The sequence below is a fragment of the Sciurus carolinensis genome, chromosome 1, assembly GCF_902686445.1.
Source record: "Sciurus carolinensis chromosome 1, mSciCar1.2, whole genome shotgun sequence".
Taxonomy (NCBI): Eukaryota; Metazoa; Chordata; class Mammalia; order Rodentia; family Sciuridae; genus Sciurus; species Sciurus carolinensis.
The window spans coordinates 195,764,290-195,781,439 of NC_062213.1; the positions used below are offsets into that span (position 1 = coordinate 195,764,290).

The 17,150-nt window shown below is 52.0% G+C and overlaps 2 protein-coding genes and 1 non-coding gene across 4 annotated transcripts in view; 2 read left to right on the forward strand and 1 right to left on the reverse strand.

The window, feature by feature from the left end:
* The first annotated feature begins 2,620 nt into the window (after positions 1-2,620).
* Positions 2,621-4,289, forward strand: LOC124966376 (uncharacterized). The gene is made up of 2 exons (XM_047527620.1): positions 2,621-3,043; positions 4,055-4,289. Exons 1-2 carry the CDS (start codon positions 2,652-2,654, stop codon positions 4,287-4,289), a joined length of 627 nt encoding a protein of 208 aa, XP_047383576.1. The 5' UTR covers positions 2,621-2,651.
* Positions 4,290-8,802: 4,513 nt separating this feature from the next.
* Trnam-cau (transfer RNA methionine (anticodon CAU)) lies at positions 8,803-8,876 on the reverse strand. Its single transcript has one exon. It is a non-coding gene; the product is annotated as a tRNA-Met (tRNA).
* A 694-nt stretch (positions 8,877-9,570) lies between these two features.
* Positions 9,571-17,150, forward strand: part of Capzb (capping actin protein of muscle Z-line subunit beta) — a 117,441-nt gene continuing 109,861 nt past the window's right edge. For both annotated transcript variants that reach the window (XM_047552019.1, XM_047552028.1), the window contains exon 1: positions 9,571-9,743. In XM_047552019.1, the coding sequence (XP_047407975.1) occupies positions 9,741-9,743 (3 nt within the window). In that variant the 5' untranslated portion in view covers positions 9,571-9,740. The remainder of the gene's footprint in view (positions 9,744-17,150) is intronic.

Consider the following 17,150-nt stretch of genomic DNA (forward strand, 5'->3'; position numbering starts at 1 on the left):
AAGGGCTTTGGGATCTGACAGAACTCCATGGAAATGCTGGCTTGCCTTGGCTGGAGTTATGTGAGCCTTGTCCCACCTTGCTGTTCTACCTGAGATTCCTCTAGAACCTTCACACTTTTATGCCTAATTATTCTAAACTTGCTTGCATATTAGGAGCTATTGTGGAGAGCTCCTTAGAGTCACATGAATCAGGGTAATACTAGCTGCTGTGATAAAACACACACACTCACACACCCAACTTCTTCAAGGCCTACTAACACGAAGGAGTATCTCCCCTCCCCTAAACACAGTGTGACTGTGTATTTTTAGTGTCCCGTGGTGGAAGGGAATACAGGCTTCTTCTATCTAGGGTCTTCCCTTAGACTCTCAGCATTTAGTTGGCTGATGAACAGAGACGTAGAGTAGGAGTCATGACTGTGCTCAGAAATGGCACTTGTCACTTCCTCCCACACACCATTGGTCAGAACCTGGTCACATGACTACAAGGGCGTCCCATGGCCTCCAGGGAGGCTAGGCAATATGAACTACAGGTTCACGAGGAGCAAATGGAAAAGGTGACCATGTGACTTGTTAGTGCCATCATACCTGATCAAGCACGGGTGTCGTGAGGCAGGGAATGAACAGCCACCCAGTAGAGCCCAAGAGACTGCGATGGCAGTTGTCCAGGTGTCTGATAGAGAAACCTCTGGCAATCCGTGTTCTTGACAGATACAGGCTTTCAACTGTGCCAGAAAGATCTTCGATCGCGTATGTCTGATCCTATCTGGCGATTTTAAACTGTCAAGAGGCGGCACCTGTGGAACAGGCTCCATTGCCACTAGCGTGGCTCTGAGCCTCTCTGCCAACTCGCTCTAACCTCGCCTGCCCTTCCCTGTTTTCCTCTGCATTTTTTTTTTTTTTTTGGAGGTGGGTACCAGGGATTGCACTCAGGGGCACTTGACCACTGAGCCACATCCCCAGCCCTATTTTGTATTTTATTTAGAGATAGGGTCTCACTGAGTTGCTTGGCGCCTTGCTGTTGCTGAGGCTGGCTTTGAACTTGAGATCCTCCTGCCTCAGCCTCCTGAGCCTCCTGCCCCACCGCACCCTTTGCATTTCTGCCTCTCTTCACACTTGGTAATTAATTTTCTCTGCTTATGGTCTCACGCTGGACCAGATATTCATCACCAGGTCTTTGTTTCTGACCCGTCTGGAGTCTTTCTGACTGCGATAACATTGACTGCCTTAGATCTATAGGCGACCAGGTCTGGTCCTGGAAGACAAAACCTCTTCTCCTGGGTATTCCACTCGTTCCCCTGAACAGAAGATAAGGCTGATGTGTGTGTTTATTCAGAAGGATTGGAAATTGTAGAGAATGCCTTTATTTTTTTAAAGTAAAGTACGTGTTTAAGTAATGTTTTAGGTGACTCTGAAATCCTTTTCTTAAATGGTGTCATTGGAAGAGAAGAATTTTCTTTTTTTTTTTTAATCATTTTTCTTTTTTAGCTGGTGCCCTTTATATCCTAAGAAATCTTTGCCAACTTGATGTCATGAAAATTTTCTCCTAGAAAATTTTATTTTTTTTATGGTTAGGTCTATGATCTCCTTAATGTTTATAGATGGCCTGAGGTTAAGGGTTGAGATTTTTTTTTTTTTTTTTTTTTTGGTAAACAGATCTCTGGGCATTCCAGGCTGCAGGCGGGTGCCCCAGTGCCCCGCCGCACTCTGATGTCCCCTTCCAGCCTTTCTTTAAGTCCTGCCCCGCCACGGACTTCACCATCAGTCCTGCATCTGGCTGAGTTCCCTTCAGAGCCCCACAACGTCTGCTTGGAACGAGAGACGCGGGCGTGGGAGGAGTGGCGGGTGCTTCGCGTCCTGGATGACCCGCTTGCAGCTTCTCCGGCCCACCATTCGACGGGCTCCATTCGTATTGCACTGTGTCTCAGGAACTATGCTAATGGTCAGTGCTATGGCTCAGAGTCCCTGCCCTAGAAACCCAGAGAGCAGTGGGGACAAATGGCAAGTGAGAAGGCGGGCCCTCAGGGGTACTGAATGTCCGTGGGAATGTGGGACAGAGGGCCCACGCCCCTTTCCTGAAGGCACTGTCGGAAGGCACTACCTGCGGGCAGCGGATGCTGGTCCTGAGCCTGAAGGGAGGGCCAGTCTGAGCGGCTGCCGCGTCCAGCCCAACCCTGGTGGGTAGCTGGCTGGCCACGGTAATGCACTGGACATGAGTCCTCCCAAATGTGCACGTAAAACCTCCAGCAGCTGGCCTCCATGGGAGAGGCTCCGATGGAGACCCCCAGAGGGACAGGATACGAACACTCCTGGCCCAGCAGAAGGCAGCTGCGAGGTCTCCAGGTACCTATTAGAGAAGCAAGAACAAACCCGAGAAGATCATGTCTAACCTCAGGGTAAAGTACCCCTTGGCACCGAAGCTTTGGGGCTGTCTTCAGAAGAAGAGGATTGCTAGTGGCCTGTCTGCCTCCCCCTTTCTCGCTACATGTTCTTTCAAGATGCTGCAAAAAGTTGAGCTCAGCTGTCTAGCCGAGGCTGCCTCCGCTACAAACCACACAGATTGCTGTCTTTAAAGGAAATCAGCATTTTTTTTTCCAGCACTCAGTCCTACATAAGGTTTCAGTGACCCAACGGGGCCTGTGAGCTTACCCAGAATGCCTGCAGTGACCATGTGTCCTTCCCCTCCACCTCTTCGTCAGCATCCCTGTCTTCTCTTGGTGAAGGTACCCTGCTTTCCCCTCTTATCAAGGACACAGTCCCCTCCCCCATTACCAGGTCCTCATCTCTGCCAGCTGCTGGGTGGCCTCATGACAAGGCTGCTGGTGACTGAAGCGAAGACCGTGGATGAGACTCTCGAAGACGACAGCACAAAGCGAGAGGAGAAGAGAACCTGCGACCACTCCTGGTGGTTGGTGGTTCTGTGTGCGGAGAACAGAGAAGGGGGAAGACCAGGAGGGTCCCGCGGGGCCCTGGACTCCAGTGGAAGAGCCTGCGTCAAGGAAGAGGAAGTGGCCAACACTGGCACGATACCTCGGAGCCACAGGAGGTGAGGACTGAGAAAGGCCCATGTTGTCTCTGACAGGGAGGTTACGGGTGATCTTAGGGCAGATCCGGGGTGGGGGGGCGAGGGAGAGGATGGGTGGCCACAGAGTGGCGGGAGGAAATACAGACGATTCTGCAGCTGTGCGAGGCAGGAGATGGGGAGTAGAATAGAGGAAGTGTGGGAGTCACGTCATTTTTTTCTTTTAAAAGAAAGTGAGGAGCCGGGCACAGTGGCACATGCCTGGAATCCCAGAAGTAGGGAGGCTGGGGCAGGAGGATGGCAAATTTGAGGCCAGCCTCAGCAGAGACCCCGTCTCAAAGTAAAAAATAAAAAAGGCTGTGGATGTGGCTCAGTGGTAGAGCACCTCTGGGTTCAATCCCCACGACCAAACCAAACCAAACAGAAAGCACTGGGGCCCCAGTCAGGTCAAAGGCCCATCCCTAAACCAACTGGTGTGACCAAGCTTCTGCTTGCCTCAGTCAACCAGGATCCTTTCTTCTTGACCTCGGGGTGGACTCAGCTCCATCCAAACTACAATGCCCGAAAAGGGAAGTGTTAAGTTGTAGGACAGAGGGCTCTGCACACCTCTGAGCTCTCGAGCTCTAAACCAGCTCAGCGATAGGAAGACGGAATCACCACATGGTATTTCTTCCCCCCTTGTACTCGCCAGGGGTTAAAATCCTCTGTGTTTCTTGCGTGGCTTCAAAGTCACGGTAACACGTATAAGACCATTTGAGAGCCAGGGGTTCGAGCCCAATGGTAGAGCACTTGCCTAGCATGTGGGAGGCCCTGGGGTTGATCCTCAGGACCACAAAAATAAGTGTAAATAAATAAATACCCCTTCAAAACTATGGAAGACCCTCAACTCAGGTGATTTAGGAGCTCAGCAATCCCAAGGCCCCTGGGATAATTATGCATTTATGAGCTCAACCGTTCTAGCCGTGGGACTTCATTGAAGGAGAGGTAGAAACAACATTGGGCAGCCTCTGGGTAATGCCCGCTGTGATGGTCTAGGTCATCTGCTGAGCCTCCGCATACCGTGCAAGAATGTTCAGAGGACCTCAGCTCCCGGGTGATGTTGTTTGATGGCTCAGGACGTCTGTCTCCGTCTCAGTTCAGGAACTCTTCACGGACACCCGCTATGTATAAACTGCCATGCTTTGTGCCGGGCGTAACCATACTTTCCACAGCTATGTGTGATCTCAGTGTGGTGGTTTTGAGAATCCTGAGTCAGAAAGACCAAAGGTGAGTCTGCCCTCATCCGCTTATCCGTGTGGCCTCAGGCAAGTCCATTTCATGAGGCATGAGTCTATGCCTCAATGCCCTTCTCTATAAAGCAGTAATACTAGCTTAAAGGGTTGTTGCGAGGAGTCACCAATGACAAGTATTTAGCACATAGTAAGCTCTCATTAAAAAGTAGCCGTCACTTCAGTATCCTTGGTCTGTTTATAACACATAACACATAAATTCTAGCCTGTTGATAGTATTATCTTCATTCCTGTTCCTTCACTGAGCACCTACTACGTTCTGGGTGCTGAACAGAAGAGGATTTAAATACAGAGATGAGGGGATCATAGAACTAAGCCTGTGGAAAAGGAAAGAGGAGCCATCAAAGGAAACTCAGACGACACTGGAAGACCAGGGGAGAGGTGTGGGGAAAGCCAAGATCTATGCGTCAAGGACAGCACTGATTTCTTCAGCGTGCAGTTCCCAGGTCGGTTTCAGAAGGGCCATGTCACTTTGTGGGCAGGTGGGAGAAGCCTGATCCCCTGAGGAGAAACTGGAGACTCCAGGGCGAATCTGTTCCTGCGGAGAACTCGCGGGGTTTCGATGTGAAAGGGAGCAGAGAGGGTGGGGAGTGCCATTGGAGGGGCTGGCTCTGATGGGATCGTAAACCCTTCGCTTCGAAAACAGGGAGGCGACAGAAGAGGACAGGGCCTGTCTGCCTGATTTTATTGTCTCTGTGACGTGTGAGGCAAGGTCACCTGCTCAGAGTGAAGGAGGAGAGGAAGAGTGTGGGGAGTTGAGAGTGTGGGGCAGTGACTATGAAAAAGAAATATGGGAGGATTGCGAGGCAGGAGTGAAGCCTCACTTGAAATTTATGGACATCGACTTACATGACAGCAGTCACTTTTAATTTTAGAGAAACGTTCAGATGTGCTGATGCAGGCGGGAAGTCGGGGAGTACCTGGGCTTCACTAGGGTTGGGCGAGTTTGTTGAAAGGGGAGAGTAAAGGATGTATGGCTGTTTGAAGATTCCAGTGGCCAGGCACGGTGGCACACACCTGTCATCCCAGCGGCTCTGGAGGCTGAGGCAGGAGGATCACAAGTTCAAAGTCAGCCTCACCAAAGGCAGGTCGCTAAGCAACTCAGTGAGATCCTGTCTCTAAATAAAATACAAAACAGGGCTGGGGATGTGGCTCAGGGGTGGAGTGACCCTGAGTTCAATCCCCAGTGCCCTCCCCTCCCCCGCAAAAAAAGGAAGCGAGTGTAACGATCATGACTGAGTTGGACACTTCGTAGTGAGAACCAAGTCAGCCCAAGAGGGAAGGTGGATGTGAAAATCTGGCAGGGCTGCAGGTTCACAGGTCTTGAGGGGGTTGAAGCCACGCTCGCAAGCTGAGACATCAGTAAGGACAGCGAGGTCAGAGGTCTCTGGGGTTGTTTTCTGAGATAGTGTAATTATGGCTGAGGGTGAGCTCATGGGAGTGGGGACCCAGGAAGAGGGGGAGGAAACCAACTGGTAGGCAAGAAATCAGTAAGCGAGAAGCCACTAGGACTTCTGATGAGGAGTTAGGCTGAAGTCACAAAGCAAGGTGTGGGAAGGAGGGACGGTCAGCTCCTGAGAGCAAGCAGGAGTGGCGGGTGGAGCCATACGCCAGGAGGAATTTCAAGGGAGTTTGGGTTTTTAAAAGAGGGGGAGGAAACAGTCCTAAAAGTATCATGGTGCCTGCACCTCCCCACACCCCTTCTTCGTTACCGCTGTGGTCCATGCCGCGGGTCCCTCCCTGTGCTCACGGCAATAGCTGAGGGGTCTCGGTGGATCCGACACGCAGGCAGCCCATCTATGGGATGACCCTGACCTGTCAATGGGCTGTCATCCATATGAGGAGCCGTGCCAATTGGGTTTGGTCTTGGGAATCTGAACCACGACACACAAGAAGTTGTCAGGTAAGAGAAGCCGATGCAGAGAATGCAGGAGGCGCAAAGGCCACCAGGATGAGCCCCATGTCGATTAAGGGCACAGGACTACATGCAAGCTGAGGATGCCAGTTAGGAGCGGAAAGGGGAGCAGAGGCAACAAAAGTAGTAGGAATGGGGCCCAGCGGGCAGAGGTGCGTTCCTGTCCCTGAATTCTGTGTTGGGTGCTGAGCCCTCTTCTTATAAGGTGGACTAACTTTCAGACTTTTGAACAGGGAAGCGACATGATCAGACCTGGGGTTATGAGTGTGGACTCTGGTCCCCGACTGCCTACTGAACCCATGAGCTGTGTGATCCGGGACGAGTTATGTAGTCCCTCCGAGCCTCAGTTTCCTCATCTGTAAAATAGGAATAACTTTCCCTCGTGCTTATTTTTCCTTCTGGGAGAGAAGGTTCTCTCCACCCTGCCCCAGGAACATTTTTTTTTTTTTGGGTGCTGGGGATCGAACCCAGGGCCTTAGCACTCTACCCACTGAGCTATCTCCCCAGCCCCCAGGGACATTTTTTTCTGTCTCTATCTTTTGGTCTCTTCTGTCTACATTCTTCCCCATATGAACTCATACAGATATCTCATGCTTTTAAATATCTTTACATGTCATTTACTAGCTGGTTCTTGTATCTCTGGCTCTAGTTGATGGGGTCCTCAACTCCAGATTTCCACATCCAGTCACTTATTTGACATCTCCGCTGAAGCCTACAACAGGCATCTCAAAAAATAACTTGCTCCAGCTGGACTCATACTCCCACTTCCCACCAAACCTTGTTCCTCCTACAGTCTCAATTCAATAAAGGGCAAATCCGCTTAGTGTTGATTTAGCTTAAAAACTTAGCATCCTCAGCATACTACAGTGACGCGGCCACATCAATGTTTATAGCGCTTAATTCACAATAGCTAAGCTATGGAACCAACCTAGATGCCCTTCAATAGATGAATGGATAAAGAAAATGTGGTAGATATAACAATGGAATATTACTCAGCCTTAAAGAAGAATGAAATGATGGCATTTGCAAGTAAATGGATGGAACTGAAGATCATGCTAAGTGAAATAAGCCAATCCCAAATAACCAAAAGGCCGAATGTTTTCTCTGATAAGCGGATGCTGATCCATAGTGGGGGATGGGTAGGGAAGAATAAAGGATCTTTGTACAGAGGGGAGTGAGGGCAGTGAGGGGAGGGGTGGGGTGGGGTGAGTGGGGATGGGAAGGACGGTAGATGTGAGACTGACATTATTACCCTATATACATGTATGAAAAACTGAAACATCACTGTCAAAAAAAGTTAATGAAAAAATAAAAGAAAGACAGTTAAAGGATCCTGCAGATTCTTAAATGGTCAGTTTTATCTTTACTATAATAAAACTAGAAATTATGTTAAAAAAATAAAACCTTAGTGTCCTCCGGCACTTCTACTTCTCGCTCACCACCAGTACGTTAGCAAACGTCTAGAGTACCTTGGAGGTGGCGGCTTCTCCGATGCTACTACCCTGGTTTAGGTCACCTTCGTCTCTCTGCTGCATGGCCTCTGCTGCAAGTTCCTTACCTTTCAGGGGACCTCTGTAGGAGGAGTCAATGAACTGTTACCTGTAGAATCCTCAACAGTGTCTACTATAGAGGCAGCAGCGCATGCACCGGTGCTGTTCGAATGCATGCCTAGACCACTGAGACAGCTTGCTACGGCGCTAGTCCCCCTACAGTCCATTCAGAACACAGCAGCTGCACATCCTCCTGGAGCTATCAGAGCTGGTCACCGTTCTGCACTTGAGTTCCTGACCCTAGACTTAGGCTGTCCACTGGCCTCCTTGCAGGGTCTGTGTGCCTCTGCTAGTCCTATGGCCCTTCCCTTCCCTGATCAAGTGTCACTTCCTAAGTCAGACCCTCCTTGGTCATCCCCCAAAACACAGGAGCACTGCCAGCCTGCCTACCTGCTCTCTCACTGTTTTTTCTCCACACCTTTAACTATCCCGGACACTGTATCCCAGTTGACATTCAAACTCCATGCCAGAGGCTGGGAGTGTAGGTCAGTGGAAGAGCAAGCCTAGACTGCAGGGGGCTCTGAGCTTAATCCCATGGCAACCCCCCAATGAAAGCTCCTCACCAGCACGGCCTGTTTTGTTCATGACTGCATCCCCTGAGCCCAGCACCGTGCCTGGCACCTACTGACAACAACTTATCAAGTGCTGCTCCCTTCTCTGAACTCTTATAATCTCGTCTATACCACTCTCTATGTGCCATGCCAGTGGCTTTACACATTGTGCAAGCTTTACTTGACTGTGAGCTCATTTATGCAGTTATGGTCCCCTCACAGGTGACCTAATTTGATCCCATGATCCCAAGGAGAGTGAGAAAGCCAGGGAGAGTATGTATTATTAGCAGGCTTGCTTCCAGGTCTCCTGCATTCTAAGCCAAGCTCAACAAATATTTGCTGAATGAAGAGAGGAAAAAAGAAGAAGAAAAAAAATTCTGAGTCACTGTGTAGAGTAAGACAGTGTCATAGGGCAGAATCTCTGTAGCAAATGTAAAAGGTCGCATATGAGCTAGTACTTATTTATTTATTTATTTTTTTGCGGTGCTGGGGATTGAACCCAGGGCCTTGTGCTTATGAGGCAAGCACTCTACCAACTGAGCTATATCCCCAGCCCCGCTGGTATTTATTGAGCCCACTTTTCTAACCTCTTTACCTGTGTCATCTTAACTACCCTGTCTCAGACAGGGCAGGAATCTTTATGTCTTGTTCACCTCTATCATCTTTTAGTGCCTAAAACAAGTTCTGGCATGTAGTAGGTGCTCAATAAAAGGTGCGGCCCAAAGCTCTTTCATTCTGGAGACCAGGTTCAGGTGCAGTGCCCAGCTCCAGGTCCCACCAGGCCCCGCTGGTGGCAGGCGGCGGCGCGGGGATTCCATATCAGGTTCCACTCGCTGCACGCTCTCTCCGGGCTGGGCAGGTCCGCGGTCCGCACCAGTTCCGGATCCACTGACGGCGTGAGCGCGTGCATCGGGTGGGGCGCAGAGGAACTGTCCCCTCCCAGCCTAGTGCCTTCCGCATCCTCGCCTGGGGGGTCTTGGGGCGGGCGAACACGGTCCCTCCGCCGCCCGGAGCTCTGCAGCCACAGAGCTGGGGGCCGAGCGTCGCCGCAGACAGAGACCCCCCACGCCCCCTGCCCCGGCCGCGCGCCGCGCCCCGCGCCCCGCCCGCGCGGCCCCGCCCCGCCCGCAGGCCCCGCCCCGCGCGCCCGGCCGGCGCTCCGCCCCCCGCGCCGCGCTCCATACTTGGCGATCGCCGCGGCCCCGCGCGCTCATTGGCCGGGCGCTGGCGGCGTGGGGGGCGGGCCCGGGCCCGGGCCGGGGCGGGGAAGGAAGGTGGCGGCGGCCCGGCGCGGGGGGAGGGGGCGCTGACCCGGATGTTCACTCCTGGGCACCCGGGGAAGTGGAAGCGCCGGGCCCTGCTGCGGGGGGGAGAGCCACAGACGCCGGGACCGGGACCGCCGCCGCCGCCGCCGCCATGGTAAAGGCCCCTGGGCCGCCCGCGAGCTCGCGCCCCCGGCCCCGCCGAACCCCGGCTCGGGGCGGGCGGGCTCCCGGGTGGGGGAGGGGCGGGGCCGCGGACCCCGGTGCTCACCATCCCTCCGGCCCGGGAGCGGGCTCGGGCCGCCGGGGTGGCCGCTGGCTTTGCCGCCCCCGCGCGTGGCTGCGTCTGGAGCCCCCTCTCCCCCTCCAGATCCAGGCTAGTCTCCCCAGAACCCAGGCTAGACCCTCCTTCCCCCGTGGGCCCGGCCAGGCACCCCCGGTGGCCCAGGCGGGCTCCCTCTACTTTCCCCCGCGGCCCACGCCAGTCCGTCGTCCGTCCCTGCCATGGCCCGGGCCAGGCCCCCTCCCCTCACGCTCCCTTCCCTTCTCCGTGGCCTCAGCCTGTCCCCGCGACAGCCCTTCTTCAAGTGACCCGAACCTAGATTTGTTTCTCCTCCCTGCATGGTTTCTCCTCTCCTCCATGGTCCTAAGTGTGGACCTCCCCTCCTCTGCTGGGGCCCCATAGGACCCCCACGATCAGGTTTCCCGGACGTCTCCCCACTCGCCGTAGCCTGCGTCAGTTCTCCTCCGTCCCCGGCCGACCCTCCCGTCAGGGACCTGCCCCCGACCCAGGTGTCCCCTCCCCTTTACCTCCCGCGCGCCCTCTCAGCAGTCTCTTGGAAGCCGGGGAGAGTGGGGTGAGCCAGGTGCCGTCCCTTCTCAGGCGCCAGGGTTGCACCTTCTGGCGAGCGAGCCAGGGAGGGAAGGATGGGCATCTGTGTGCCCGGAAGGCAGCGCTGGGCCCTTCCCGCGGCCGCCGCCTCCGTGCCGCCAGTGCGAGAGTACGCCCCAGCCCGATTGGGAGCAGAAGGGTGAGGGTGGGGGAGCCCACTGATAGGGATGAACGCACAATCCCCCTTGTGAGGCCTCAGCCCTGGGGGAGCCACCCGGCTCAGAGCTCAACATACGGCCTGGACACAATGCACCCTAGCAGGCGCAGCCTTCCTTTCCCCCTAAACTGTCAGCTTGTAAGGGTTGGAACTGCTGATTATGGAGGTGCTTCGGATCAGGTGAGCAAAACTTGAAGCAGAGAGCTAGCTTTGCTCGTGATGTTTGTTTTGGTAATGAAGGCAGGCGCTGTGTGGGTTCTAGGCCCCTGAGGCTTCTCGTGGGCCCCCACAGGTAAGCCTGCCACCTCACAGACTTTGGAACCATCTGTAGGGCAGGCCCAGGTTGGAGGGCCAGAGGACTTCTGCCTCAGCCAAGGAAGCCTTTGAAGAATGGACTGTCAGAACTAAGGCCATCCACCTGCTACATGAGGTGCCTCCTGTCCAGTGCAGGCAGATATTTGCATGTGAACTTTGTTTGGGTCCCAAATGGTTTTGAGGATCTCAGTTCCTGGTTTAATCAAAGAATGTTGCTGTAGAACTAGGATGGCTAATTTAGACCAGCTAAGTTTTTTCTTGATGCTTTCCTGTATATCGATTAGAAAGGGGTGGCTCGTCCCTTGGTACAGGCTGAAACCTGGCTTATGGTGAGTGAGTCCTGCTCCCAACTTGACCAAGGAGGATTTCTCCAGGGTAGTTTTGGGTGAGGACTTTAAAAACTAATTGAAGTTTTCTAAATTGTGCTCTCAGGGCAAAAGCAAAGGAGGATGGGTGGAGTGGCCAGATGGCATGCTCAGGGCGGTATATCAGATAGGGAGGGGCAGTGGAAAGTGCCAGTAATGACCCAGGAGGAGCACATGACAAGAGTTCTGGCCTTGGCTCTCACCTGACAATCTGAAAAGACTAGAAGGGGTGGAGGAGAGGGCCTACCTTGTGCCATAGACTGCTTCACCTGTATGAGTTTATTTAATCCACACCGAGTCCTCTGGGTATATGCTGTCCCCATTTTACAGGTGAAGAAGCTGAGGCTCAGCAGTAATCATTCAGGATTGCTCAGTCAGTTGGAAGAGCCCTGTTGATCAGTGGAATAACATCTGGCCAGTTCTCAGCTGTTTTTTTCCCATTGTACCAAGCTGCTTATGTGTCCGAAGATATAATGACATTCTTTAGAAACATAATAATGGGATGCTCAGATGTGGCAAGGGAGGAGCAGCATTTATGGTCTTGGACTGTGTGCTAGATTCTTTACATAGAAATTTTATTTAATAAAGAAGTCATGTGGTCCCCAGGCAATTTAGTGTAGGCCAGAACCTGAGCTCTTTGGCGGCAAGGATTTTTGTCTTGTGTTTTCCAAGTCTGTGTCCCTGGGGCCTAGTGCAGCATCTGGCAGTGAAAGAAATGGTTTGGAAAGCTGGGTGCATTGGCATGTGTCTGTAATCCCAGCTAATCCCAGCTACTTGGGAGGCAGGAGGATCACTAGTTCAAGGCCAGCCTGGGCAGCATAGCAAGATGCAAAGCCCCATCACAAAAGAAAAGAACTGACTAGGAATATGTCTGCATTTGTGAACTTAGTTACTTGGGCTTCATATTCACCTCTCTGAATAACTTGTTCTTGGTGTCCTGTAGGCTCTTAAGTAGTTTCTGACTGCTTATTTTTAAATTTATTCTCTCGTTTAATAATCTGGTAAATCAGTATAGATAGTTGGGACAGGACAGAAGTGGCATCAGAGGCAAATGAATTAAGACCAACTTTTTTTTTTACCCCCTTCACCGGGGCCATGTGCATGTTAGGCAAGAGCTCTGCCACTGAGCTACATCCAGTCCTTAAATTTTTTTTCTTTCTTTTTTTTTTTTTTTTCCAATTTTGAGACAGGGTCTGGCTAAGTTGTTCAGGCTGGCCTTGAACTTGCAATCCTTCTTCCTCAATCTCCCAAGTAGCTGGGATTATAAGCATGAACCACCAAGGCCCAGCTTTTCAGTAGGTTTGATGTTAGAAAAAACATCTCAGTTTGGGAATCTGTTTGATTTGGGGGTGAATTCTATTATTTTTTGTTGGCATCAGCTTCACCTTGTAAAGAATGCATAGGCAAGTGGAATTTATAGGCAAATGAAATTTATTTGCATAACCTTAATAGGTAATAATCTTACCACTGTCCCTAAGAGCTTTATAGTTTCAAAGCACTTTTCCTAACATAACTCTAGCTTCTAATTTAGGAATTATTCTGAGAGCTATAATTCTGTGCTTGAGGGTAGGGCTGGGGGGACCACTCAGGAATTGTCATGCCAACCCAGAGGTGGTTTTGCCTAATAGGAACTGAAAGGAGAAACCCCTCGTATGGTTAGGAGGTTAAACATTAGAGTTGACACTAATGTATCCTGGTGGTCTTCTGGTGTGGATAAGGTACATTGTGGTATCCAGAAAGTCCTGTTTAAGCTGGGCCACTTTTTGGTGAAATGCCTCTGAAAGTAGCCAAGGAGCAATAGTTGGGGAATAAGGAGATGATAAGCCATGCCTTTGAAGCAGGTCTTCCTATTTATAGAGAAGTCCTATACTTTTACATTCTGTGGGGGAGGGAAGAGGACAGATGACTGATGGCCCCGGGATATGGTAGCAGGGCAGGTACCTGACCTTCCCAAATCCTGCCCATCAGACTGGGAGATCTTACTGTTGGCAAATGCCGAGGTGTGCCAGGAGGTTTCTGAAGCGGTGGGTGACGTTACTTCAGGATATGTGTGCGAAGTGGCTACTCTGTGCTGCTTATGTGCCAGCCACGCAGACGGACAAGGCTGTGCACTCACAGCTTCCACGGTGGGGGTTGATCACTACCACTCTTATGTGAAGGGGGAAAGCCCCTCGTAGTGTAACACAAGCACATAAGCATGCGCTACCACAGGAAATAAGATAAAGTTGGGGCTTGTGCCAGGCTGCACTCGCAGGCATTTTATGTGCCTGCTCCTGGGTCTCCCATTGTAATGGAAGTGAATTGCACATGCTCGCAGTGTCTGTCTGCACACCTTACATGCGCTCCCACCAGCTGTGCAGTCTGGTCTCTGCCATTGACTGAGGATCTGTTGTGATCCTAAAATGTGATTCAGGTATAGCTCAGTCCCTGTTTTACTGAAGCTCCAGAGGTTGAGGGACCAGTGTGAGTGGCAGGCCTGGGATTCAGATCTGGGGCTACTTGTTTGCTGTGCAGGACCTTGTCCCATTCCCTTGCAGCAGATCCTTCCAGTAAGGGTGGGGTTTGGAAACCCTGAAGGATGGCACTGCAGGAGCACCTGTTGGGACCAGCTAAAGCAGTGCATTTCCAGACCCAGGCTTCCACAGGCTAATGTTTCCGTGTGAGGAGGTAGAGACCACCTTGGCTGCTGCTGCTTACGTACTGTGGATGCAGTGGTGAGCTTGACAGACAAGCCTGTGCACCCTCCCAGCTGCCGTGGTTGGGGGTTGGTCACGTCACTGTGCTGGGTGCTTTAGCCCACAGACTCATCCTTGCAGCAGCCAGTGGGGAAGATTCAGCCTTAGGTGGGAGGCAGCATAGTATAAGAAGTTAGACTTGGAGAGGGTTAAACGAGATAGCACGTCAAATGTTACAAAATGTAATTGTATAGAGGCTAATGTAATCATCACAGTGGCAGATAAGGCACAAAAGAGCATGTGGTTAGTCTCCCTGTAGCTAACGGAGGAATTGGGTTTTTTGACTCCGGATCCTGACCCCTTGCCTGCACGCCTTACTGCCAGCTGAAGGCTGCTTTGAAGTGTGCTTGACTTTGGGCTGGGCCTTGAACGGAGACCTTCCTTAATTGAGTCTGATAAGTCTCCCCGTGAGCTGGCAGCATGTGCTCTTCTCAGTCCGGATGCTGTGTCTGCTGATGGATCCTCCTTTGAGCGAAGGGTCCTTGCCCTCTTCCAGTCTTGGAAAAAGAGGAGCAAGACTGGGGCGGAGCGTATGAGCTGTGTGTGAGGAGGGGCCTGTCTGCTGCACCTTGTGCTAGCTACCTGTCACTCGGTGCTTCAGAAACCCTGGGTGAGCGAGCCGTGGAGCAAGCCTCTCCTCTTGCTGCCTACAATACAGAACGTGGGCTTTGGAGGAGGGCACATCTGAACTGAGTCCGGTCTGCCGCTGAAGATCCCTTCTCCCTAACCTCAGTTCCTTGATCTGCAGTGTGAGGATATCACACAGTGTGAGAGATACCGGGAAAAGGAAATTGAAAACTTTAATGCTCTTAATCCAGCCTGGCACACGGTGTGAGCAACAGTTACTATCCTGCATACTCCAGTGTAAGAGACATGTGTAGAAGGTATAGTCCCTAGCCTCTAATTCAGGAGGGGGATTGCACGATGAGCGTGAAAGTGAAGTGCAGCCAGAAGGAAGTAGTACTGGAAGAGGCTTCTGAAGGACCATGTGCGTGCAGGTGAGGCTAGCATTCCACCTCCTCCAGGAAGCCCTGCCACCGGCCAGTCCCCAGCCAGTTTGAGGGCCGGGCCTGAAGCCTGGGCAGATTTTGCCCAGGCAGAGGATTTGGAGGTGGGGGCACAGTGAGAGTCCACTCCACAAAAGCCAAGGTCAGCAGCATGGTCAGCCTTGTGAGTCTGAGGATCACAGAGTAGACCAGAGCCGGGGAGTGGGATGCCTGAGTTGCTAAGCTAAGGAGTTTGCATTTGATCTGGGACAGTGTGGAGCCAGTGACATTTTTGACAGGGCAGGTAGAAATTTGAGGAGGCTGGCAGAGTAGTGGTATTTTAGGAAGAGTCCTCTTGCTGTGGTGTGCAGGAAGGACTAGGGAGGTGAAAGAGACAGGCGGGAGCAGGCTTTCTTGGGCATCAGCCTGTGAGGTTACGTGGGCCCTGGTCGCTGTGGCTGTGGGCATGGACGGGAAGGGGTGGGGAGAGAGATAAAGATCTGAGGCAGAACGAGGTCGAGATTTGCTACCTCTGGTCTGAGGTGCGTGCTTCTGCCCCCAGCGCGCCCGTGTAGACATTCTGATTGGACACTTTATCACTCACACACAGCTATTTCTGGTCAGTTTAAATCCTAGATAGTGACGCCTGCAAAGGCTTGATATCCTGTTAACAACTGAATGGGGATTCCAGCCTGGCTAGCCCAGTGATCAGCCAGACGCCAGCTGGCTCGTATCTGCCAGTTTCACCACGTCCCCGAGCACTAGTCTCTGGGCACACAGAAGTGCCTGAGACCCCCAGTCTGCTGAGGGAGACTGTAGGGCAGCTGTAGGAAGGGCAGGAGCTGCTTCTGCTGACTGCTTGTTAATATTCCACACAGCGCGGTGAGACTGGTTCTCATGCTGCCTTCTTACACAGGTCCTGACTGGGGGCTGAGTGGCTGCTGGTGACTTTTCTGTCAGGTTATTTCATGCACCTGCCGAGCAGTCAGGTACACCTCCAATTGGTCTGAGTCTTCAAGTTCAGTAGAGGAGGCAGGAAAGGAAGCCTGTCTAAATTCTGAAAGATCCAGGGTCAAGTGCAGAGCCAGCGGGGCAGAGCTGCACCAGGGGACACATGCAGGCTTCCTCTTGCTGCCCCCCTGCCTGTTTCTGACATCTTCAAAACCTGTGGAAAGGGGCCTTCATCTGCAGCTTTCTAGTGATCAGTTTCTAGTTCCCTAGTCCTGTTCCTTCCAGGGCAGCGTCCCCAGTGGTTACCATTCACCTGCCAAAAGGAGTTGTCCTGAGGATTGAGTGAGTTCACGGGTGAGAAGTGTAGACAAACCTGGCGCAGCACGAATGTGAGCGGAGGGTCCTTACTAACATGGGGAGCCCTGGCTTGTGTTTGATTTAATGTCCCTGCAGCCTGGGAGGCAGGTGCTGGCCCTTGGTGCCCGCTGGAGGTGGAGCCCCTGACCCAAGGCTGGCAGGCTCGGGGTTAGTCTGGTTAAGCCGGACTGGTGAAGGACCCAGCCCAGTGTTTTCTGGACTCAAATTCTTTTTTTTTTTTTTTTTTTTTTTTGTAGTTGTAGATGGACAGCATGCCTTTATTTTGTTTATTTTTATGTGGTGCTAAGGATCGAGCCCAGTGCCTCGCCTGTGCTAGGCAAATGCTCTGCCACTGAGCTACAACCCCAGCCCATCTGGACTCAAAATTCTCACCACAGTGTAGGTTATAGTCTGTTGTTACCACTGGCTCTGAACTTCTGCTTGAGCTGCTCCGTGAAGCTTCCTCTTGTGCTGAGCTCACAGGACCCTTATGAGTTAGGATCTGCTCTGAAACCTTTATCTGATTTCACAGTGCTGGTCTTATGAACAAGAAAATCCAGACATTAAAATTGAATTGAAGTATCCTTAAAAGCATAGCCCATGTATCACTTAAGGACAGGACACATACTGAGAAGAGTCCTTAGTTTCATCAGTTTGGGAACATCGTAACAGGGTACTTGTCGGAACTAAGATGGCTGGGATGTTGCTAGGCGTGTAGTCTTATGGGACCACCATGATATATATAGTTGTCCTTGAGGAGTTGTCATTACGTGGCATGCAACTACTTTAAGGATTTGAATAGATGC

Excerpts from the sequence above, each read along its gene's own strand:
- LOC124966376 (XM_047527620.1), top strand. The coding sequence starts at position 2,652 with ATGCCTGCAGTGACCATGTGTCCTTCCCCTCCACCTCTTCGTCAGCAT. Across the intron at positions 3,044-4,054 it reads ATACCTCGGAGCCACAGGAG|GTCATCTGCTGAGCCTCCGC; the intron begins GTGAGGACTGAG and ends GTGATGGTCTAG.